The sequence below is a fragment of the Passer domesticus genome, chromosome 18 (assembly GCF_036417665.1).
Source record: "Passer domesticus isolate bPasDom1 chromosome 18, bPasDom1.hap1, whole genome shotgun sequence".
NCBI classification, from domain to species: domain Eukaryota; kingdom Metazoa; phylum Chordata; class Aves; order Passeriformes; family Passeridae; genus Passer; species Passer domesticus.
This window is the reverse complement of record NC_087491.1, coordinates 10,124,610-10,148,688: the sequence shown is the minus strand read 5'-3', so window position 1 is coordinate 10,148,688 and position 24,079 is coordinate 10,124,610. Positions and strand designations below refer to the sequence as shown.

At 48.8% G+C, this 24,079-nt stretch overlaps 1 protein-coding gene across 1 annotated transcript in view; it reads right to left on the bottom strand.

The window, feature by feature from the left end:
- The window catches only part of COL5A1 (collagen type V alpha 1 chain), a 126,997-nt gene extending 104,646 nt beyond the window's left edge, over nucleotides 1–22,351 (bottom strand). Inside the window, 1 exon segment of the mRNA XM_064394141.1 lies at nucleotides 21,948–22,351. Coding sequence (XP_064250211.1) covers nucleotides 21,948–22,056 — 109 coding nt within the window. The 5' untranslated portion in view covers nucleotides 22,057–22,351.
- Nucleotides 22,352–24,079: the final 1,728 nt, after the last annotated feature.

Sequence of the window (24,079 nt, the reverse complement as noted above, 5' to 3'; positions counted from 1 at the left end):
TGAAAAGGGAGAATTTCCTTCCACATTCAGATTTGGAGCAGGCAAAGGACATCCCCAAAACCTTCAGGGCTCTGTGGTGCAGCTCTTAGCCACGCTGTGGTTTGTGTGCCATGGTTTGGGGCCATGAGGTGAAGAATGAAAGAATGAAGAATGAAAAAGCATTCCCAGCTCATTCCAGGTGCCCTCTGCAGCTCCCTCATCATTTACCAGCAGTCCCACCAGGCTGGGGATTGCAGCCCAGGGATGCAGATTTGCTGGAATGGTTTTTTGTTGTATGTGAACAACAGAAAATTGTCATTTATCTCCCAGCAAATAAAGCCAGTAGGGATCATTTCAGGAGTAGTGAAGATAATTTCAGGACACTTTCCTCTATCCCAAGGTGCTCCAAGCCCTGTCCAGCCTGGCCTTGGATGCTTCCAGGGATGGAGAATTCACAATTTCTCTGGACAACCTGAGCCAGAGCCTCCCCACCCTCACACAGAAGCTGTCCCACACTTTTAACAGAAGGAAATGTTTTCCAGCAGAACCCGAAGCCATGGGGGTCAGAGCATGAGGAGGGACAGGAGGAGCCACTGCTGACCCCAAAGCTTCAATCCCAACCTGCAAACCCCACCCAAGGTGAGGAGGAAGCAGAGAATCCCCATGGCACAGGGACTGCTGCTCCACTGTGCTCCAAAGAAACCCTTCCCCTTCCAGCTTCACCAGCCTTCAAGTCCTTTTCCAAGATATTTTTAGCCCTAAATAAACACTCAATTATTGCCTTTGCAGGGCCCAGCTCCTTCCCTGGGCTCTGGGTTTCTCTCTCCCCAGAGGTTGCCTTGAATATCTGGGCTTAGATTTGGAATCAAAACCAAGAGGTATTTATATATCAAATCCTAATTTAGGGATATTCTATTATTCCTAGAGTTTGTGTGTCAGATCCAGCAGAAATAAAAGCAATTGAGGACTGGAAGTTGCTTCCCCTTAGTGATGTTTTGGTTTTTTTTTTAATGGAGCTGGGAGTCTCCTTTTCAGCCTTCTGGGATTTCAACAATTTTGACTCCTTATCTAAACACTTTTCACCACAGCTGACCTGGCTGCAGCCCTGGGATAACTGACTAAAACAGGGTGGCAGAGGCTAAAATAAACCAGGGCCTAAAATAAGGATATCAGGCCCCAGCTGCTGCTGCTCCAGCATCCTTTGGATGGGCTTAACAGAGCCTCTGAAATTCTTCAGCGTCCCAGCAGCCCAATAAAACACAATTATTTACTTGGGCAAAGAGAAAAGGCATTTTAAGGAGGAGAATCGAAGAATGTCAGCTGCAGGATTGAAGATATTAAAGGATGTTCCTTAGGAAGGGGTAGAATAGAGGGGATTAAAAAAAAAAAAAAAAAAAAAGCAGCTATGGAAGGGGTCAGAACTCATCTGCTCCTCCCAAGAGCTACCACAGAGCTGTGTCAATTCACACTGCTCCAGATTGCAGAATATTTCACCAATGACTCATGACATCCCCTTATTTATTTATTTTTTCTTTCAAAAAAGCCCAAATAGTCCCAACTGGGAACAAAGGAAACCATTATGCAAAGTCAGATTGGAATGATCCTACATCTAATCCCAAAAGGAAAAGAAAGAAACCCAGAATTGGCACTGGAGGAGCTCAGAAACTCCATGAAATTCAAAAAAGTCAAATAATCCCTGTTCCTTTGAGCAGAAATACTTTAAAAAAATCAATCATTTGTGTTTGTAACAAAGCCACGGTGTTTGCAGCTAACAGTGAGCAAAGAGCAAGCTTTTCCTTCATGGAATATCATGAAAATCTGCTGCAAATTCCATGCAAAAGTTACAGATACAATGCCCAGAAATCAGGAAAATGTCGAGGATTGAGGGGAAATCCCAGCCCTGTACAAGGACAGCAGAAACCCTGCTTGTTTAAAGAGCTGAGGATTTGGGATTCTCCCTGGGGAGGGGGAAAAAGAACCCCGCAGTGAAGGGATGGCTCAGAGGAGGAGGAGGAGGAGGAGGAGGAGGAGGAGGAGGAGGAGGATGGTTCCAGGTTCCAGGACAATCCCTGTCCCAGCCAGCCTGGGAGCCAGCACAGGGCCCTGGGGACACTTGGGGACAGCTCCTGCTCCAGGACAGCAGCGCCCACCCCAGGCATTTCACCATTTCCAAGGAGCTGTTCCAACCCCCATTGCACAAATCCTGGGGAAAAAGCAATGAAACCCCCCAGGGAACAGGGAGAGGGGTGGGGGGTGTCCCTAAAAGGGCAGATTTGGGGGTTCAAGGCACAGAATTTCCCTTTCCCTGCCCCAGGGATCAGTGGGATTCTCCCTGGCTTTCCCCATTGCCCCCAAGGCAGGTCCAGGGGACAAAGGAAGGAAATTTTCCTTGCTGGAGGAAAAACCCCATCCATGCAGCAAAAAAAATCCTTTTAGGGCAGAGCTTGAATCACCCTGTGAGCCACATCCCTGACTGCTCAGTGCCCGGGGGATTTTTAGGAGTAGGATCAGAGGAATGAGGTGAATCAGCAGCTCCAGGGGCTGGCCTTGCTCTCCTCACATCCCAGGGGGCTGCTCCCATCCCATCCCATCCAGCAGAGCTCTCCAAGCTCCCCCCTCCACATGGAGCAAGAATTTCTGGGTCACTGTGACATTTTGGGAAGCGCTCCAGCCCCAGTTTCGTTCCTGGCAGGAGCTTTGCCCTTTGAACCACTGCGGGTGAATGAATTTTGGGAGCTGTGAAAGCTCCAAACGCGCGCCCTCAGCACATCCACAGATGGTTTAGGAGCAGCTCCTTAAAACCAGCCCTAAAGGGATGCAGGTTTTGTCCCCCTCACCCTCAGGCTCTTTTTTTTATGCATAAAATCCCATTTTTAAATCATTGCAAGGCCCCTGGATTGCCTCAGCCCTCATGGAGCTCCTGGAGATGAAAGAAGAGAGATTCCAAGAGCTGGAAATCACATCCAAGGAGTCCCAAGGAAATCTTGGCACCTCCTCTGCAGGGGGAGCATTTTCCATGATTTTTGACAAGGAGGAATGGCTTAGAACCCACCCAGGGCAGGTTTGGGTGGGATATTAGGAATTAATTCTTCCCTGGGAGCACGGCGAGGCCTTTCCCAGTTTCTCTTGCCTGCCATGGGGCTCATTCCCAATGTGCAGCTCTCACACAGGTTCACTTGAAGGTGGAAAAGGAAATTTCAACCTTTTCTCTCTGCTCTGAAGAGTCCCAGAGCTCCCAGACAATCTGGCACTGGGACAGCAGCTACGTTTTCAAAGCAATTTGTAATAATCAACCACTTAAAGCCCTGCAAGGCTTAATTAGGGCCTGAGCTTGCAGCACATTAAAATCAACAAGAAGCTTTGCAACCGGTTTTAATGGGGTGCAGAACAGTTATTCCTGCAAGGAAGCATCCAAAGCTGGCAGGATCTTCTGGGAAAGGGGAAGGAATAAAGGAGACCTGGCCTAAGAGCGGCCTCCTCCTCACGGCCTCCCTCAAAACCTCCCAGAACTGAACAAATCCACCCAAAAATCAACAGCTAAACTGAGATTTCCCCTGTAAAATCAAACCCCTGCAGCCCTGTGGGGTGTTTTATGTGGGTGATGGTCTCCCTGCATCCCAAGGGTGTCCCTGGAATGGGAATTATTGCCCCAGGCTGGAGCCATCCCACACACTCAGAGTGGTGTCCTCCACCCAGGAAACCCCAGCCCGTGCCTGTGGGGTTTATATGGGATTTATATGGGATTTATAATGGGATTTATATGCAGCCAGCAGCCTCCATGGGTGTCAGGGCACTTTGGGAACAGAGTGAGCAAAAATTTGGGGTTTTTCCTCCCCTCATGAGCCAGTGGAAGCACAGCAGGATGCTCCAGCCTTATAGGATAAACCTAAACCACATCTCTCAACGCTTCAGGGGTACCAAAAAGGATCATAAACCCGGTTTTAAACGGAATTTTGTGCCCAGGAAAGCACCAAGGAAAAGGATTCTGTTCCCTCTCAGCATCTCCCAGCAGCGCTCAGGGGAAGTGGGAGATGCTGCAGAAATGGGATCAGGATTGTGCTGGAAGCTGAGGTGTGAGGATACAGGACACAAGAAGGAGAAGTAGCATCTTTTTTCTAAACCAATAAATCTGGAAAAGCAGCCAAAATGGACAAATTCGGTGGAAATAACCAGAATAAACCCCTTTCTGCAGCCTTCCCAGAGCCCTGCCCAGCCCTGTGCTGAGTGCCAAGCTTAATTAAGCACATTAACACAAGCACCTGCAGAATGAGCATCACTTCCAGCCCGCTAAAGCCCGGCTGAGCTGGGGCTCGCACATCACCTCCCATCACCACTTCAAAGGCACCAAATCCCCCGGCGGGCACTGCCCCACCCCAGCTAAACTCGGCTGGGATGCTCCCAAAAATACACGGATTCATTTTCATGCACTGCAGGTTTTGCAGTTGTCTGCAAAGTTAATGGGAGCAGGCAGAAGTAATTTCATTTTTAAATATTTCATTGGCTGATTTTTTAAAAAAAAAAGCCCAAGCTTGAATTATTTCCAGCCTTGCTCTACACTCCACTATTTCGACACGGGGAGAGAAATGTAAAACCAATTATTTCCTGCAGATGCTTAAACCAACCAGCTCTGTGCATTTAGTTCATATCTGATTCTCCTCAAAAAATACAGCCAGCAGGCAAATTTCAAATTAATACCTGCTTGGCTTCATGAGAAGTGTTCCTGAAGCTTGTTTCCCAAAGTTTCCTCCGGAGCATTAATTCCTGAGTTTACATAACCCACACTGCACCACGCAGGTGCTGCTTTCAGGGGAAGAGCAGGAGGAAAAAAACCCCAGGATTAACTGAATTTCATCCCTTCTCAGCCCCCCAAGGGGCTGCGATGCCCTCAAGGGATGTCTTTGAGAGCAGGGAGAAATTCACCACTTCAATTCCTCCTTCTCAGTGATTTTCTCGCTTCTAATCCACATTTATCCAGCAGGTCTTGCTCCCAATTAGGTGTTTAGATGGATTTCCTTGTGAACATCGCCGGGGAATGTTATTTTACTGGAGGCCAGCGGAGGTTTTTTATGATAATATAAAATCTGGTGATCCCAAACATGCAGCAGGGGCTCATCCAAGCACAACATCCAGCTCCTATTCCTTTCCCCTTTCCCATTTTAAATAAAACACGAGTACAAGGTGTATTTCCTCGCTCAGAAATGGCACAATTTGGGGGTTTTTTGCATTAAAATTCCGGGATTCAGGAAAAGGGGTTGCTGCCATTAAATGAGCACATCCAGAGGGATTAGGGCAGCACTGGGAAAATCCTGACAGAGCTTTGTGAACTCTGCTCCTCGGTCATTAGGGGAGAAAGGCAACCCCACAGACCGCCCCACTGAGCGGCATCTGCATTACAATCGCAGCTAATTGCTGAGCTAATTAGCCGGCTCCTCCCTCCCCATCCCACCTGCCGTGGGATAGGGACCTCGCCATAGGGATAGAAACCTCTGCAGGGGAAACAAACCCCCAAACAGGGATCCAAACCTTTCCATGGGGATAAAATCCCCAAAACAGGGAAACAAACCCCCAAAACAGGGAAACAAGCTTCTCCATGGGGATAAAAACTCCTCCATGGGGATAAAAACCCCCCAAACAGGGATGCAAACCTCTCCACGGAATCCAAACCTCTCCATGGGGATAAAAACCCCCAAAACAGGGATGCAAACTTCTTCATGGGATACAAACCCCCAAAAATGGGATCCAAACCCTCCATGGGGATAAAAACCCCCAAAACAGCGATGCAAACTTCTCCATCGGGATAAAAAACCCCAAAACAGGGATCCAAACTTCATGGGATGCAAACCCCTCCATGGGGATAAAAAAATCCCAAAACAGGGATAAAAACTTCTCCAGGGGGATCCAAACTCTTCCATGGATCCCCTCCACGGGATCCAAACTCTTCTATGGGGATCCCAACCCCTCCCAGGCTTCAAAGCCACCCCAAAACCCATCCCTCGCAACCAATCCAAGAGCTGATGGATCTTTCCTCACCAATATTCCTATCAAATCCTGGCTTCATCTGCCTGCAAGCCACAGTGGGGTTCCAAGGGGTGATTTTAGGAAATCTGGGTCACAGCTGCACGTTCTTTCCCCTCCCTCCTTTCAGATATTCCCTATTAAACTGGTTACAAGGTGACATTGGAAATATCTGCTGCATTTAAGAGCTGAGATGTCATTTCAGGTCTTCCATTCTCCACACAGGAGGACTCAAACCCAAAGATAGCATCTAAAAAATTGAAATATGCTCCTATAAAAGCCAACGAGAAACATCCAAGATCCTCATCCAAAAAGCTTTCCCAGGACTCAACCCAAGGCTTGGCCCAGACAAATATTTACAGAATTATTCACATGGGTTTGTTTGAAATAAAGAGCCTTTTATGATCATTACTTTGGCATCAAACATCTAATTAGGGGCCAATGACAGTTATAAAAATCTCTGAGCTCTCCTTGTCAGTGCTGTGGGACTGGAGAGATGTCCCAGCCCTGCTGCTCCCCTGGGAAATCCCAGGGATTGGGACAAGGGGATGGGGCAGGGAGGGCTCTGCCTCCTCTGGGAAATGGGAAATGGGTGGGGAAAGGGTCAGAAATGCCCACTCGTGCCTGGTTCAGGCTGGAACTCTGGAATTGTCATTTTTAGTCCTCTCTGCCTCACACAGCAGCTTTTGGGATGAGCCTTTTGGGATGAGCCTTTCCCAGAATTCCAGCAGGGCACCCAAAGCAGGCCTGGACCCTCAAGTGCCACACAAAATGTGATGAAATTCAGCAATCTGAGCAAATCTTCAACACTTAAATCCCTTCAGCTGAGTCTGCAGAGAGGACTTTCCCTTCCTGGCTTGTTCCAGCCTCCAGTCCCCATCACTGCTTCAGGTGCTTGTTCCTAAATCCCCTCCAATCTTCTCAAATCTATTAAAAATATATAAAACTCAACATTCCCATCACTGCTTCAGGTGCTTGTTCCTAAATCCCCTCCAATCTTCTCAAATCTATTAAAAAAGGGATAAAACTCATCATTCCCATCACTGAGTTGGTAAAACTCAACATTCCCATCACTGAGTTGATAAAACTCAACATTCCCATTACTGCTTCAGGTGCTGGTTCCTAAATCCCCTCCAATCTTCTCAAATTTATTAAAAAAGGGATAAAACTCAACATTCCCATCACTGAGTTGGTAAAACTCAACATTCCCATTACTGCTTCAGGTGCTTGTTCCTAAATCCCCTCCAATCTTCTCAAATCTATTAAAAAAGGGATAAAACTCATCATTCCCATCACTGAGTTGATAAAACTCAACATTCCCATCACTGAGCTGATAAAACTCAACATTCCCATCAGTGGTTCAGGTTCTGGTTCCTAAATCTGTCCCAATTTTTTGGACTCTATTAAAAAATATATAAAACTCAACATTGCCATCATTGCTTCAGGTGCTGGCTCCTAAATCCCTTCCAATTTTGTGAAATGTATCTAAAAAGAGATAAAACTCAATATTCCCATCACTGCCTTGCAGGGAAGGACCAGTGACCACATTTTGATTTTATTTTGCTTTTTGATAACAGGCAACTGAATTCTCAAAGGGGAAACAAACAAAGCCCAGCTTTGGACAGAAATCTGCTTTTAGAGGGGAGGTTTTGTGCAGAAGCCCAGCCAGAAGCTCCCCACAGAACTCTTCCAGGCCCTGAATCCCACTGAGGAAGAACACATGGCTTTGCTTTCCAACAATCCCAATTTGTGGCAATTTCCTTAACGAGGCTGGCAGAACGTGGCTCTAAGAGATGGGCAATAAAATTTTTAAAAAATCACATTTCTCAGCATAAACCCATTCATTTACAGGGTGCTGAGCAGTGAAATCACAGCACAGAGACACAAACGAGATCCAACACAGCCACCTTGGGCACCTCCAGCAGCAGAATCACTGCCCCAAGCTCCAGGGCTGAGAGGTTTTTCTCCTGCAGTGAATTCTGCAGCCCCACAGGAGGATTTGGGCTCCAAAAGATCAGTCCCACATCACTGGGTTGAACTGATTGGGGTTGATTTGTTCTCTGCCCGTGTCTTGACTCCAGAACAAGCAGAGCCCACATCATTCTCACCCTTCCAAAGGGTGCAAAAACGCAGCAGGGTGGAAACAGAGGAGTAAAAAGCAGCAAAGAAATCAATACCTGACACATCCACCCCTTCTTCAGCTGCTCTCTGCACAGCACTGGGTGTGTACCTTGGCATTATCCCTTCAAATGCTCCCAAAATTCCCTGCTGGGTTTCTTTTCCTCTCTTCTGATAAGCAGGGTGATAACACCAAGGGCTGGAGCAGGGCACAGCAGTCAGGGAGAGGGAAGGGAGAGCTCCTGAGCAGCTCTGAGCACCAGCCCTGCTGACCTGAGCAGCCACCAGAGCTCTCCTTAATCACCCACACTCCTCATTAAGGCTTAATTAAACACATGAATTATAAACCTGAAACTGGACGTTTGCATCATCACTTTCCCCCAAGCACCAGAACCTGCCTCAGCTTCCCAGCCTCAGCAGAGCCCTGGGATGGCTCTGTCACTCCCTGGGGACAGCCACCAGTGTCCCCATGGCCCTGGGACAGCACAGCTCCAGGTTTTTGGAGCAGACAAGGGGCAGAAATGTGCCCAAAAATCCCCTCAAAGCTGTTGTCACATCCAGAGCTGGCTTTGCCAATCTCACCTCCAGGTTTTCTCCTTCAGCACCCAAGAAATGGGTTTGGCTTTGGAAAACACCGAGGTAAAACTGGATCCAGACAATTCCCCTGTGCCAAGCACAGCCTGGTACCCAGACTAACAAAACATCACCCAGGGAATGAACCAGGACCAGAAACCCTTCCCAAAACATCACCCAGGGAATGAACCAGGACCAGAAACCCTTCCCAAAACATCACCCAAGGGAAAGACCAGAAACCCCTTCCCAAAACATCACCCAGGGAATGAACCAGAAACCCCTTCCCAAAACACCATCCAGGGACAGGAACCAGAACCAGAAAATCCTTCCCAGTGCTGACAAGGCTGCTCTGGAAGGACAGAGCACTTTGGGACGTGGTTTAGTGCTGGGATTGGGAGGTCTTTCCCAGCCTAAATGGTTTTATTTTACAGCACTGAGCCCAAGATGATTTTGGAAATGCAGCCCAGGAGTGTCACAGGCAGCACCCCAAGGCAGCAGCACAGGCAGAGAGAGGAGAGGTTTTAATTGTGGCAGGGTTGAGGCTGGATCTGCAGAGATATCCCAAAGAGCCTGGCTGGCAGGACAAGCATGGCATGGAATGGATGGCAGTGCTTTCCCACCCAAATCTGTGCCAGGGGGAGTGCCAGGCTCTGAGCAGGGGGATTCTGAGAAATGAGATATTGATGAGGTGGGAAAACAGCTCCTGATGGAGAGATCCTGACGGGGTAAATCACCAACCCCTGGAATGCCAGCAGGAATCATCACAGGCAGATCCCTCACCTGGAGAAAGGTCTCAGCCATGGCAGGGGTAAAGATAAAATTCATCTTTGAGTCCCCAGTCCCTCCTTCCCTGCCAGACATTCCCTCCCTACCAGCCCACCCCATTTTCCCCATTAACAGCTGGTCCATCCTGCTGCAAATCCCAATTTTGGGGTCACACTTTAGGGCTTGCCTTTCAGCTCCTGCTCTGGTTGTGGTGAAACTGAGACGAGAATCCCTCTGTCCTTCCTTCCCCTGGACATTTGGGAGAAGTGAGGGAAGGAGCACAATCCCAGCAGCTGGAAAAGCACAGGATGACACTTCCAACCATTTTGTGAACAGGGAGAAGTTTTGGGTGGTGTTTTTACACCAATCCCTGCACACTGAGGAGTTAAAGGCACTGGGAGAGGAATGAGGGAAGGAAACATTTAGGATCCTGGAGGCAAGGCAGATGCTGAGTTATCAGCATATTTTATCCCGTATTTCAGGAAGATTGATTCCCACATGGAGCATTTTGATGTTCTCCTCATCACTAAATAAGCAGCATATAAACAACTTAGTGCTGGGCTTAAAATTGATCTGAGTCCATTTTTTCTGTGCCCTCACTTTGAACCCAGAGGGAAGGGAGATTTTCCATAGCTACAGGAAAAGAAATATTGTCTTTATAATGCAAAGAGGTCACTCAGAGTGATCCCTTCATGAGCATGCTGAGAGATTATTCCAGGGCAAGGAGAAGGGAGAAATCATCCTAGAAAATACAACAGCAGCTGCAGGCAGCACTCCAAACTGTGGGAGTTTGGAAAGGACTCTGCCCTTTTCCTGGTTCCTCCTGCCCAAACCCACCAGGACAGGGATGCAGAAAAGCTCCAGCTGGAAGCCCATCACTGCCAGGCACAAAGAATTGAATAATTTCATTCAAACCCCAGGATATTACAGATAAAATTCAGCTCAAAAGCAGCTCCTGCCTCACAGCCATCCTTTAACTCTGGGTTATTCACTCTGGGTTATTTCACCTCCAGGGTTTCCCAATGATTATTCCCAGCCAGGCCTGACTTCCCAGAAGAATTTTCCACATTTTCCTGTGTCAGTTGACACTGCACAGGCCTGCCCTACCTGTCTGCACCAGCACTCCCTCCACTGTCATCCCTGGCTCAATTAAAAAAAAAAGGAAATTCTCCCAAAATGAATTTCAGGGGGACTTTTGATACTCAGCATCAGAGACCCCAAGTTCAGTTTCACAGGAGCTCCCTCTCATCTCTACTCTTATTTTTTCTCATCTATTTTTAGACTTTCCATTGATTAAAATTGCGTTTGGGCATTTTGCCACCGTCAGAAAAAATCACCAACACGACCCCAACAAAGCCCCAAATCCCACCTTAAATTTTTGAGCTGAAGCAAAGGCTGGGGCAGATTCACTGCCCCAAAAGCAGATGTTTCAGCTTAATCCATAAAAAATTGGATTTGTGAAAAAAATCCAGCTCCATCCCAGGCCACAGGACTGGGGCAGCAGCAGAGGCTCAGCTGTTTGCAGGCTGGCAGGGACCGTGCTGCTAAAAGGAGTTAAGTGCTTATTCAGGGTTTGGGATCGGCGTCCCCAGGGCAAGGAGGGCCCCAAAGTGTCTGGCCAAGGCTTTGGAGAAGGGAGCTGCAGGCAGGAAAACCCTGCTGGGCTCTCAGCACCCCTCAGAACATCTTAAACTCAGGCTCTGACTGTCTCACAACATCCCAGGGTTTATTGGTGTGGATTTTGATTCCCTTCAGCTGAGGAGCTCACAGTTCTTTATGGGTATTTCCACACCCAAACCAAGCTCTGGTTCCTATTTCACAGGAAAAATCTGGATCAGTTTGGTGCTTTCCCCATTACCAAAAGAAATCCCACTGTGTTTTCCTACTCTGAATCCCACCCAGGGCTGTAAAATCTTGAAAAACTCCCAAAAACTCCTGTGGCCAGCAAAGGCAGCATGTCAAGAGCAGCAGCAGGAAGAAGTGAAGGGCAGTTTTGTAATTTGGGAGTGATGATGGCCTGCAGAACACCTTTAACTTGTGCTCTGACTGTCTCACAGCATCCCAGGGTTTATTGGTGTGGATTTTGATTCCCTTCAGCTGAGGAGCCCTAAGTTCTTTATGGGTATTTCCACTCCCAAACCAAGCTCTGGTTCCTATTTCACAGGAAAAATCTGGATCAGTTTGGTGCTATCCCCATTACCAAAAGAAATCCCACTGCGTTTTCCTACCCTGAATCCCACCCAGGGCTGTAAAATCCTGGAAAAACTCCCAAAACCTCCCATGGGCAGCACAGAGAGGACGTCTCAGAAATCCTGAACTTCCATGGAATACCAGCACAAAGAGCAGCAGCAGGAGGAGATGAAGGGAAGTTCTGTGTAATTCAGGAGTGATGCTGCTGTACTTCTTCCCTCCCAAATTCCCAAACCCAACAGAGGCTGCTCCCAGCCCTGGATCCACCCCCAGCTCCACGTAGACCAGGGCAGTGCTGCAAGAGCCTGAGGCACAGCCAGGGAGACAAAAAAAATCCAATTTCTGCCCAGCCAGGGGCCCTGGGCCAGGACAAAACTCAGCCTGAGTGTCAGAGGGTCAGAGCAGAGCCCTGGGGTGACGTTCAGAGTCACTGAGGGTGGAAAATCCTAAAGGATCAGCGAGTCCAAGCAGAATTCCCAGCACGGCTGTGTTGGGAATTTGGGGATGAAGGATCCAGCATCCTTTGGGATGGTGCCAAAGGCTCTGGAGCTCCTTGGCTTTGCTGTCCTGTTGTAGGGTGAGAGGCTGATCCTGCCCAGCCTTTCCCAGTCTCTGTGGGAATGTCTGGGCTTGGAAAAGCCTGTGCCTGCTCCCAGCTGCCTGATTTAGCTCCTTCACTGCAGAGCACTGGGAAAAATTGATTTTTGCAGAGCATATATGGCCCTCATTGTTTTGCTCTTCTGCATCCTGCAGGGATTCAGGACTTGAAGGAGAAAAAAACCCAAAAAACCTAAAAAAAAAACCCCAGAGCCAGTTCGGGTCTGTTGGCTCCTCCTCCCATCCCAGCTCCTGAGGTCAGCAGGGAAAGCATCCAAGAGCTGCAGAAAAGCCAGATTGTTTTAATTTAAACATTGGAGAGAGGCAGAGTGAGGGACTTTCTCCCCCCAAGTGCCCAGGACGTGATAATGTGCCTCTCCCGGTCCCGGCAAGCCCTGCTGAGAGAACATTCCTCGCAGTTTTCCAGCGGATCCCGAGCGCCAGAGGGAGAAATCCGCTTCCCTCCCAGCCCTGCTGCCTGTCCTGGAGCACAGACAGCCCTGGGGACTCCAGGGACCTGCCCTCCCTGTGCCACCAGGCAGAGGGAACGAGGAGAGCATCAGGATGAGCCAGGGTTGGTCCTTCCAGGAGCCCCCCGAGCAGCAGATCCGTGTTTGAGGCACGGCCAGCCTCCTGTTTTCCAAGAAAATCCCTCCAAGGGGCATTTCCAGGGAGGTTTGTGCCCTGCTTCGAGGCTTCTCCCATGGAATGGCACCCCAGCTCTGCTCCCACCATCTCCACCCCTTCATTCCTCTGCAGAAATCCCAAATTTCCATGGAATACCAGCACAATCCCCAAAAGCTGTGGCTCAGCTCCAGTCCCCGCTCAGGTCTGCTCCCACCATCTCCCTGAGAAATCTCTGCAGAAATCCTAAATTTCCATGGAATACCAGCATAATCCCAATGTTTTACCCCAAACCAGGCCCAGCTCCCCAAAATCAGCTCCAGTTCTTGGTCAGCTCTAGTTCCACCATCTCCACCCCCTCATTCCCCTGCAGAAATCCCAAATTTCCATGGAATACCAGCACAATCCCAATGTTTCACCCCAAACCCCCAAAATCATCTCCAGCCCTCGCTCAGCTCTGCTCCCACCCCCCCATCCCTCTGCAGAAATCCTAAATTTTCAGGAAATATCAGCAAAAATATTACAATCCAAATGTTTCACCCCAAACCATCTCAGCCCCCCAAAATCAGCTCCAGCCCTCGGTCAGCTCCACTCTCCTCTCCCTCCCAGCCCAAACCATTCCATGATTCCGTTGCCTCACCAGCAAACCAGTCCCAGTTCCCAGACATTTGATATCCACTGGAATTCTGGTGGAATTTTTGGCCACCTGGGATCAAAGCTGAACTGGCAAATTCATTTGCAAAGTTGTTTATGGAAATTAGCCCCGATTAGAGGGACAGGGAGAAGGGCTGGCTTTGGCTCCCTGCTGGAGGTGTGTTTTGAATGTGCAGAATAAATCAGGATTCTGAAGCTTCCTCTCTCTTTTCAGAGGAATATCTATTTCACACCAGCAGAGTGATTTCAGAACTGAAAAATCCAATGGCTAGAAATCAAAAATTTCAATATTCCTCTGTACTTTCAGGGCTCACATGCTGCCAAAACCCCAAAGGAGTGCTGGACAATGTGCAGGGGAGTCTGTGGCAGCACACCACAATCCCAAAGGCACTGGGGCCATTTCCTTGCCAGGACAGGGAAAGGCAATGAGCCAAAGAGATAAACCAGAGGAGGGTGTAAAAAAGGAAACCCACAGGTACAGGAGCCCAGGATTTAAACTCCACCCTATTAAAAAAGGCTGTGTACTCCCACAGGTACAGGAGCCCAAGATTTAAATTCCACCCTATTAAAAAAAGCATTAACCAGCCCTGAATTCCTTCTGTGCCCTGGCCACTGCTGCTGTCCCAGTGCAATTCCAGGGAAAAGCTCTGGCCAGGTCCCCAGCCTGTGCCACCCACTTGGCAGAGCCCCCCAGCTCCTCAGCCCTTCCACACGTGCAGCCCACGAGCCACATTCCCCTTGCCAGGGCTTCCCCGGCTGCCTAGGGCTTGTTGGAGCAGGAAATTTGGGTAGGAAATTCAAAAAGCTTTGTTTATAAGTGGGCATTTGCAGAGGGGAGGGCACAGGGCTGTGCCCAGCTCCAGGGGTCTCTGCTCCAGGGGTCTCTGCTCCAGTCCTTCCCTGGGATGCTGCAGGGGGAGATGGGGACCCCACCACTCCCAATCCCAGCAGAATTTCAGGGATAATCATGGAGTCACAATGGTTTGGGTTGGGAGGGACCTTAAAGCTCATCCAAGGGACATCTTCCAATATCCCAGGTCACTCCAAGCTGGCCTTGGGCACTTCCAGGGATCCAGGGGCAGCCACAGCTGCTCTGGGCACCCAGAGCCAGGGCTGAGATGTTCTCACAAGGAACAATTCCTCCCCATTGTCCCTGTGTTCAAACCCTTTCCCTGTGTCCTTGTCCCAAATCCCTCTCCAAGAGCACCCTCACCCCACCCTGGCTCTGAGAGCTGAGGGAAGGTGATTCTGGCTGAGCAGGAGGAATTTCCAGGTGGATCTGGAGGAGTTGTTTCCTTCTGGGTGCCAGTGGCTGCACAGCAGAGCCAGAGCTGCCAGCCCTCCCCAGGGCTTGCCAAGCCCAACTTCTCCAGAGCATCCCCTGGATCTTCCCAGCAGAGCCCAGCTCCAGCTCCTACCCAGAGGGTAGGTTTGGAGTGGATATTGGGAAGGAATTCCTGGGGTTTTTAGGTGTTTGGACACTCCAGCAGATCCCAACCAAGATTTCCTTTGGCTTTCCCTGGGAGTCCAGCAAAGCAGGGCTGGCACCAGCTGAAGCACCTCGCTTGGAAGCTCCTTTTTCCCATTTCTCCTGAGCAGAATGACACTTGTGTTCACTGTGACTCATCTCCTTGACCTTTCTATTCACTTTTAATGGTGCAAGCTGGAAATAAGGGCACCCAAACAATGCTTGCATTATTCAGCTGGTGAACCACAGCCCTCGGAGCAGATCTCTCCCCTGCAGCACACAAGAGCACACACAGTAGGTATCTCATTCCAGCACATCCAGCATGGAAAAAATAAAATAAAATCCCACCAACTCGCTGCTTAATTCATATTTGAGAGTTGGATGAGCTACAGCAAAAAAATTCCCAGTGTAAAACGCTGCAGGAGGATGAGAGATCCTGGGAAACTGGCAGTGTCATCTCCAGGAATTCGGCTGCAGCGAATTCTTACTCCAGTATTGTCTTGGAAACAAAAAAGGGGGTGGAGGGAGGAAAAGCAGAGGAGGAGAGGCCAGCCAGGCTCATGAGCTGCTTGCTGAATTTCCCCACTCAGAACCAGCAGCTCCAGCTGACAGGGAACACAAAATCCAGTCCCTAAATCTGGCAGGGATGAGCAGGGACCCCAGCAGAGCCCTCAGTGACCTCTCCTTTCCCACTCAGCTCCTTCCTGAGCACTACAAACTCTCCTCCTGCAAGGTGGAGCAGAAAGAGAAGGGAAAAAAAAGGTCTTGAAGCAGTTTGCTGAAAATCTGAGCACAGGAACCACTTTTTGCTTGATTTATTCTGAAAGGATTCCTGTGGCCCTGGCTGCAGATGCACTGCTGGATGCAGGCAGGGATCTCCCAGCTGACAGGGAGATTTAGGTAAATATGTGTTAATAATTTCCGTAAGAAATAAATTGGAAAATAAATGTATGAAATATAAATTGAAGGTAAAATAATTCCAGTGTTCATGGAGCTGAAGGAGAAGAGGCCACCAAACATCCAGCACATCCATCTTTAGGAAAACAGCTCCAAATTTCCTTTACAGATCTAATTCAAAATATTCTGAGAGTAGCCAACAGAACAGCATGGTGCTCTTGGTATAATCTGTAAAAAATCTAAAGCCAAAATCCAAATAACCTCTTGGACTTGCTGGGTGAGGAGCAATGGTTATGCCCAACAGGAAAAAAAAATATCCCAAGGAAGTAGATATCCCATTTTTAAAGTAGAAAGAATCAATCGCCAACACAACCCGAGGCACAGGGATGGAAAGAGACTCCTGGAGCTGCTTGAAAACACAGATTTTATTGGCACATCAGCAATAAAATCGTGTTCAAGCAACCCCTCGGGGCCAGGCTCCACACAGGGATGCAGGATCAGCCCCAGGCCATGGGAAATCCAGAGCTTCGCCTGAGGGCTGGGACAAAATCCACAGCAGAGTTTAGGGATGAGCCCTGATGCAGCTTTTCCACTCACCCATCCCCAAACTCTCCTTTTTCTCTCAGGCTTATTACACAAACTCGAAGAAAAACTCTGCTGTAAATACATTAATACAACTTTCCTCCCTTTAAAAAATGACATCTCATCATTGTGAGAGCTTCCAGATGATGTTAAGAATCCTCTTGGCTTCTGGAAAGAAAAAAAAAAAAAGAGCCCAGACTTGGAGCAACCGACCTCAAAAATGCCTTTTGTGTAGTTCCTTCATTTATTTATTTTAGTTCCACAGATTTTCCAGACACGTCCACAGAGAAACCACGACATCATTTGGATGCTTCAGCCAGTGCTAGGCTGAATTTCAAGAGCCTTGGGACTTGCCAACAGTAACCAGTGGTTAATTATACCACGTTGCCAACCCAATTTTTTCCACATAACATTAGATTTCAACAAAATGTTTCCATTCTTTCATGTCTCAACCTTTTTTTTAATTTTATTTTTTGTTCCCCTGGTTTTGATAATTCTTCCCATCCTCGGTGTTGCTTTGTTTCACACAAAGGTTTTATTGTGTTTTTAAGGACTGAAAATTCAGTCCCAATCACATCAAATTTAGTAGGAAGAGTTAAATAAAGTGAGGCCAGGCTGGAAGTGAAGAAACTTCTCCCAAATAAGAGAGGAGGGAAAAGGAAAGGGAATTCTCTTTATTTCCCAGAGAATTCTTCTCACTTTAACCAGCACTTCCCATTTACCAAAATCTGAGTGTTACAAACTGACACGGACATTTCAAACAATATTTTATACTCTACTTTAGACCCAAACAATATTTGACACTCTGCCATACAATATTTTACACTCTTTATGCAATATTTTATACTTTCCTCTGCCAGATGATCAATTTTATAGAACAATTTCTGCATCCTGGGGGATCAAACTCCCGCTAAAGTCAGCAGGCAAAAGGAGAGGTGGGCAAGTGTGGACAGAGGAAATTCCAGATTTATCCTGATTTCCCCTCTCCTAGGGGCTGCTCACTTTAAAGTGAAGTGAAAAGCAGAGCACCAGCTCAAAATGGAGCTGCTCTTCCCAAAGAGTCTCAGAGTCCCTTCAAGTGATGAAAACAAAATTTGTGAGGGGCTTTGGATGAGGGGGAATGGCTTTAAAGTGACAGGAGGTAGGTTTGGATGGGATGTTGGGAAGGAATTCCTGGCTGTGAGGGTGAGGAGGCCCTGGCCATCCATCCATCATCCATCCATCCATCCATCCATCCATCCATCCATCCATCCATCATCCATCCATCCATCCATCCATCCATCCATCCATCCATCCATCATCCATCCATCATCCATCCATCATCCATCCATCCATCCATCCATCCATCCATCCATCCATCATCCATCCATCATCCATCCATCCATCCATCCATCCATCCATCATCCATCCATCCATCCATCCATCCATCCATCCATCCATCCATCATCCATCCATCCATCATCCATCCATCCATCCATCATCCATCCATCATCCATCCATCCATCATCCATCCATCCATCCATCCATCCATCCATCCATCATCCATCCATCCATCCGTCCATCCATCCATCATCCATCCATCATCCATCCATCATCCATCATCCATCCATCCATCCATCCAGCCATCCATCCATCCATCCATCCATCATCCATCCATCATCCATCCATCCATCATCCATCCATCCATCCATCCATCCATCCATCCATCCATCCATCATCCATCCATCATCCATCCATCATCCATCCATCCATCATCCATCCATCCATCCATCCACCCATCCACCCATCCATCCATCATCCATCCATCCATCATCCATCCATCATCCATCCATCCATCCATCCATCCATCCATCATCCATCCATCCATCCATCCATCCATCCATCCATCCATCCATCCATCCAGGGCATTCCCAGCTCCCAGATCCAGCAGGTCCAGGAATGAGGACACGAGACACAAAGTGATTCCTGAGAGAACAAAGGGCCAATTTTCCCTGCCCAGCAGATAAACCCTTTGGAGTGAAGAGCAGTTTCCTGGAAAGCACTCCCAGATTTTTCCTGAAGTCCAGACAAGACTCAAAACGTCTCAAAATGCCGCCTGGCACTGGGAGTGTGTCCCACAGCAATTCCTCCTGCTCCTCTGGCTCGTGGTAGAAATCAAATCCTCCCTGTGTGAATGCAGATCCTGCCCTGGGGACAGGGGGACAGGGATGGACAGACAGCACCAGGAGCTGAGCCCAGCTCAGGGCAGAGGAAAAGCAGCCGGGCATGGCCAAGGCTGACGGGGACATCTCTGTGCCACTCAGGGCCTCGGGGACGGTGACAAAATGGGGAAAATGGAAAATGTCCTGCAGAATTAAAGCTGTGATCTGCTGGTGTTTAACTGTCAGGGTGGTGTCCAAAGGTTGGGCTCAGGGATTTGGGAATCTTTTCCAACCCCAGGGGTTCTGTGCTGACCCCTTGCTGCAGCCACACTGAGGGCAAAAAACCCAAATTAACTCAAATTAAATCAGGGCTGTCCCACCTCCACACCTGCAGCACTCAGAGGGGGGACAGCAGATATTTGAGTCCTCCCCAAATCTGAGAGACATCAGCACAAGCCCTGCAGTGCTGAAAACCTGAAAAATCCATCTCCAATTCCCAATCCTAAAGGGCAGGGACAGCACCCACCTAAAATAAAGATTCACAACCCCTTTCCAGCCCCTCTTGATGTCTCCTAGGGCACACAATAAACACTAGAAAAAACAACAAGGCAGCTTTTTAAAATTTCAAATTGCTGATAAAATCATGTTTTGGTCAGAGCCAGGTGAGTCCTCACTGCTGTCCCTGTGGGCACCCCAAAAATCAGCGACTCCCCAAAGGGTTTTGTCTTAGAGTTACCCCAAAGAGATGAAATGGGCTTGGAAATGGGATTTGGAATGGGATTGGAAATAGGATTCAAAATGGGATTGGAAATGGGATTCTTCCCATTCCCAAATTTAAGGAATTCCCTGAAATCAGGGAATGCTCAGCACGGAGTTTTCCTCCTGCCCCTGGAAGAACAAGACAAGTTCTCTGCTGTCCCCTGGCCAGGGCTGGGTGCTTTTGATTTCCAAATTCCCAACCTGGCAGTGCATTGACAGCATAATCCAGCTTTTACAGGGGAAATTGGAACTGCCACCCATTCCAGACTTATAAAAGATTTCTTCTTGTAAAACAATATCAACACTTTTGATTGGCAAAGTATTTAAATAAACCTCTCTTTTAACTGGCTGGACAAAGATTTTTTTAGCTCGTTTAGGTGACTGGGGAATAGCCAAGGTAACAGGATACAACATAATTTCCAGCATTTTTATTTTACTTTGGATCCTCATTACTCTTTGCCACTAAAGGAAATTGCTGCATCCAAAAAAAGTTTCACCCAGAAAGCCGATTTGATTTTTACAGGGATTTGTAAGAGCAGAGAGGGGTTCCAGCTTTGTCTGTGGGTTTGATTTTGGTGTGACATCATCTGTGCAAATATGGGAAAATCTGAGCTGGATGGGCAGCGGTGGGCGGCAGCTTTGACATTGTTATTTCCCTGTTATTTGCTGGAAATCCTCTGTGCCAGGTGCCATCCCACAGATTACAGGGAAAATTCACCTCTCCACGCAGACAAATCAACTATCCTGAAACTAAAACACGCTCTGAGATCAAATAAAACCAGAGACAACGTGGAAAAAATTAAAAAAAAAAAAAGAAGCCATCAAGACCATTAGTCAATGCCATCAGCAGCCCCAGTCTGGCTCCTCCCTCACCCAAATGATTTGATGTCCTATTAGGCGGCTCATTAGGAAAACTCAAAGCCTTTCACCACAAGAGTCATTCCTCAGAGCTGCACAAAAGCTCCCAGCCATCCTCTGCCCCGGCAGCTGCCCCCAAAAGCTGCTTCCAAAGTCACCTGGGAACCTCCAGAAGCGCTTTGGGGTTGTCTGAAGGATGAACACGGACAGGGAAGTGCCTGAGGATGCTCTGGGAGCATCACAGCATCAGAACGGGCACGAGTGAAAGGAATAAATCGTTGTTTTTCCTTTGGAACACAGCGGTCTGGTGATAATTCAATTTCCAGCTGATACAAAGTACCCGAGCAGGCGGCCTGACAAGAGGAGCTGGTGGCATTCCAGCGCTCCAACATCCCCATCCCTCTGCAGGACACGCTCGGGGATGTCCCACCGGCCCCTGATTTCCCTGCAGGGATGTTCAGGACATTTTATTCATTGAGTTTTCCACCCTGCTCAGCCTCCACAAGCAAAGCCTTAATGGGAGCATTCCTCCAACGCCCACCTCTTCTTCCTTAAGGTCATTTGAAGAGGCCAGAAATGAAAATAATTGGCAATCCCGCTGCTTGACACTGCTGTTCGTGCTGGTAGCACTCAAACAAACCCCGCAAAAACCACCCCGGGAACACGAAATTCGGGCAGGGAAGCTGAATCCCAGACAGCCCAGCTCTTCAGGGCACTTCTCGGCTTCTCGAGTTACCCTGAAGAACTCGAGTTTTGACTTCGCAGATTTCAAAACTCGGCTCGGCCAACAAATCCTGCCCTGAAATCCAACACAAACAGAGCTCGGCAGCGCCGGTGCCTGCGAGTGTCCCCTACAAACCGGGAAAAGGCTCTGCAAGCACCCACAAAACTCCTCCAGAACCCCACAAAGTCTCCCTCCGCCCTGGCATTTCCCAGAAGGCAGAAATTTGGGAAGAAGAACTCTGGAAACAAAACTGCACGACCCCAAAGGGAAGCAGAAATGTGTTCAGTCCCTCTTCTGCACGATTAGGAAGGGGAGGGGGAAAAAAAATGACATTCCAGTGGTTTTCTGTGCTGCTGCACATCTGGAAGTTCAGAGCTTCCTCCTGCTGCTCTCAGCCCCGGTTTTGGGGAGAAACCCTGCGGGATTGGGGTTGGTGAGGGGGCAGCGAGCTTTGGGGTCCCCGGGCAGCTCCAAAGCTTTTGTGTCCCGAGCTTTGATGTGCGGAGGGAGAGCAGATTCCTGCGGGACAAAAAAACTTTCTGCTCCTCAAGGAGGAGGAACTACGCAAGCCCGGAGGTTTCCAGGGGACTAAATATACATTCACATATATATCCACGGCGAGAGAGAAAGAAGCAGAGCCTCCAGAAACTCATCCCCGACTTTTCCTCCGGAAAAAAGCAGCCCGGCAAGAGGCAGCTCTTGCTCCAAGGAAGGCGAATAAAGAATTGTTTTAAGTTTTTTCCCCTTTTACGGGCCCCCTGACAAATGGCATTCAGAGACTCGGGCAGCTAAGGGAGGTTGGGTGGGTTTTGTTGCGTGGTTTTTCCTTCTTTTTTTTCTTTTCTTTTTTTTTTTTTCCTTTCTGCTGGAATGCACGGGAAGGAAGGAAAGCCAAGACTTTTTTTTTTTTTTGCCCCGCACCAAATCCCCCCCTCTCCCGCTGCCCCCCACGACCCCGCAGCATCTCCCACGCGGTTTGGGGGGGCTCGGGGACCCCCCTTACCTGCCCGGCCGAGGGACAGGGCACCCAACAGCAGCAGCAGCAGCAGCTCAGCGGGCACCGAGCAGCTCCGTATCCAACTGCGCCTTTTCCACCGCGTGTGCGTATCCATGCTCCCCCCAAAAAAACGGGGCACCAGCTCGGCGCGGCTTCAGGAGGCGGTGGTGGTGGTGGGGGGGGATGAAAAAAAAAATTTAAAAAATTTAAAAAACCAATCCAAGCTGTGTCTAGAAGCGCAGAGCAGGCGCTCAGCCCCCCCGGCAGCCCCCCCCGGGGAGCAGCCCTTTATAAAGCCATGGGGCGGGCGGAGGGTGCGGGGGCTCCGCCGCGCTCTGCTCCGGCCCTGCCTGCTCCTCCCGGGCTGCCGGAAAAGTTTTTCCCTTCCTTTCCCTTCTCTCTCTCCCTCACTCTCTCTCTCAAGCCACACCGCCCTTTTTTCCCCCCTTCTTTTAAACCCGAGGCAGGAGTTTGTCAATCTCGGAGCGGGGCAGCAAATCAGGGCCGGGCGGAGCGGCCCCCCAGCCCCGCCAGCCCCCGCCCCCGCGCCGCTTCCAGCGGGATGTCCCGGCCCCCAAAAGAGATTTTTTCCTCCCTTTTTCCCCCTCTGGAATAGCAGCAGACGGAGTTTTGGGGTTGTTTGGTTTTTTTTTTTTTTTTTTTTCTTCTTCTTCCCGTCTCCTCGCTTTTCCTTGCGTTTTTGTTTTTTTTCGGGAGGGGCAGCGTTGATGCACCCTTGTTGGAAGCCTGGAAAGAGAAGGAAAAGGATTCCAAAATGGAATGATAGAGCTGGGATTATGATTATAAAGTTTGAACAGAAGTGTGTAAACTGATAGAAAACTTAAAGTTTTAGAATGTAGTTATATATATAATGCAAAGTGGAAGTTTTAGGGCAAAAGCTGGTTATTCTTCTTTGCCTTCTTCTTCATGAGTTGGAGTGATATTGTGTAATTAGATAAAAAATCCACATTGCAGGCCACGAGCAGTTGGTTATTGGGTTAAAAGTAAAAATAATTTAAGTGTCATTTCCTAATTAGACAGTTTATCCTTAAAAGACCTTGCAGAGAGAGAGACACGGCTCCAATTCTTAACTTGTTAGAAAGAAGTGCTGTAGAACTCAGGCTTTGTGAGGCTGTAACAGATAAAAACTAATAAACATCTGGAACACCATTTCACACATTGAATCCTGGCCTTGGCAGAAAAAAGAAACGAAGAATCCACATCCCCTCTGCTGCCCGGTGGCAGGGAATGGCTGGAGCTGGGACAGGAGGTTGGGGTGGCACAGCAGAACACCCAGAAGGTGGCCAGGGAATGGTCCCAGCCCCAAACCTCAGGGGGATTCTGGGGTCAGGATCGGGCTGGATCCTTGTGGGTCCCTTCCAGCTCAGGGGATTCTGTGATTCCATCCAGTGGGGGTGTGGGAAATGCAAGGATTTGGCACAAAAAGGAGTGTGTGCAAAGGGTAAAAGTGCAAAGAAGGAGTGGAAAGGGAAGGGGTTTCCCTTCCCAGGATAGTGGGAGTTGGGATGGGAAAATCCTCTGGCAGGGAGGGGATGGAAGGGACAGGGAGCTGCTGGTCCTGGGGCTCCTTTTGTCACTGTCCCCACAGCAGTGACAACTGATAAACCACACTGGTAAAGCACCACCTGTCAAAGTTCTGGCATTGCAATATCAGAACAGTGATCAGGGCTGGAACTGGATCATCTTTAAGGTTCCTTCCCTCCCAAGCCTTTCTCTGATTCTACAGAAAAACAAAAGCTCCGGTTCCTTTCCTGCACCATCCCTCAGGTCCCAGGAGAGGACAGATCCACTGCAGAACTGGGTGGCCCACAATGCTGCAGAGACCTCTACAAAACAAAAATCTGATTAAATGGAGATCAGAGAAGGAAAAACAACAAAATCCAGCCCTTTCCCTTAAATATATGCCTTGACGATCCTTGCTGCTGTCACCACTTTCTCTGTCAGGGCCATCAAGGACCCTGCTGGCACCACTGATGTCACACCCAGGTGACAGTCCCAGCTCCTTTGGAGCTCACTGTCCCCAGAGCACTGATGTCACCTGTACCCCACGCCCTGGGCCACACCAGAGTGTCCCAGCCCTCTCCCCTCTCCCTGCACAGCAGCAGAATGAAGGCCCT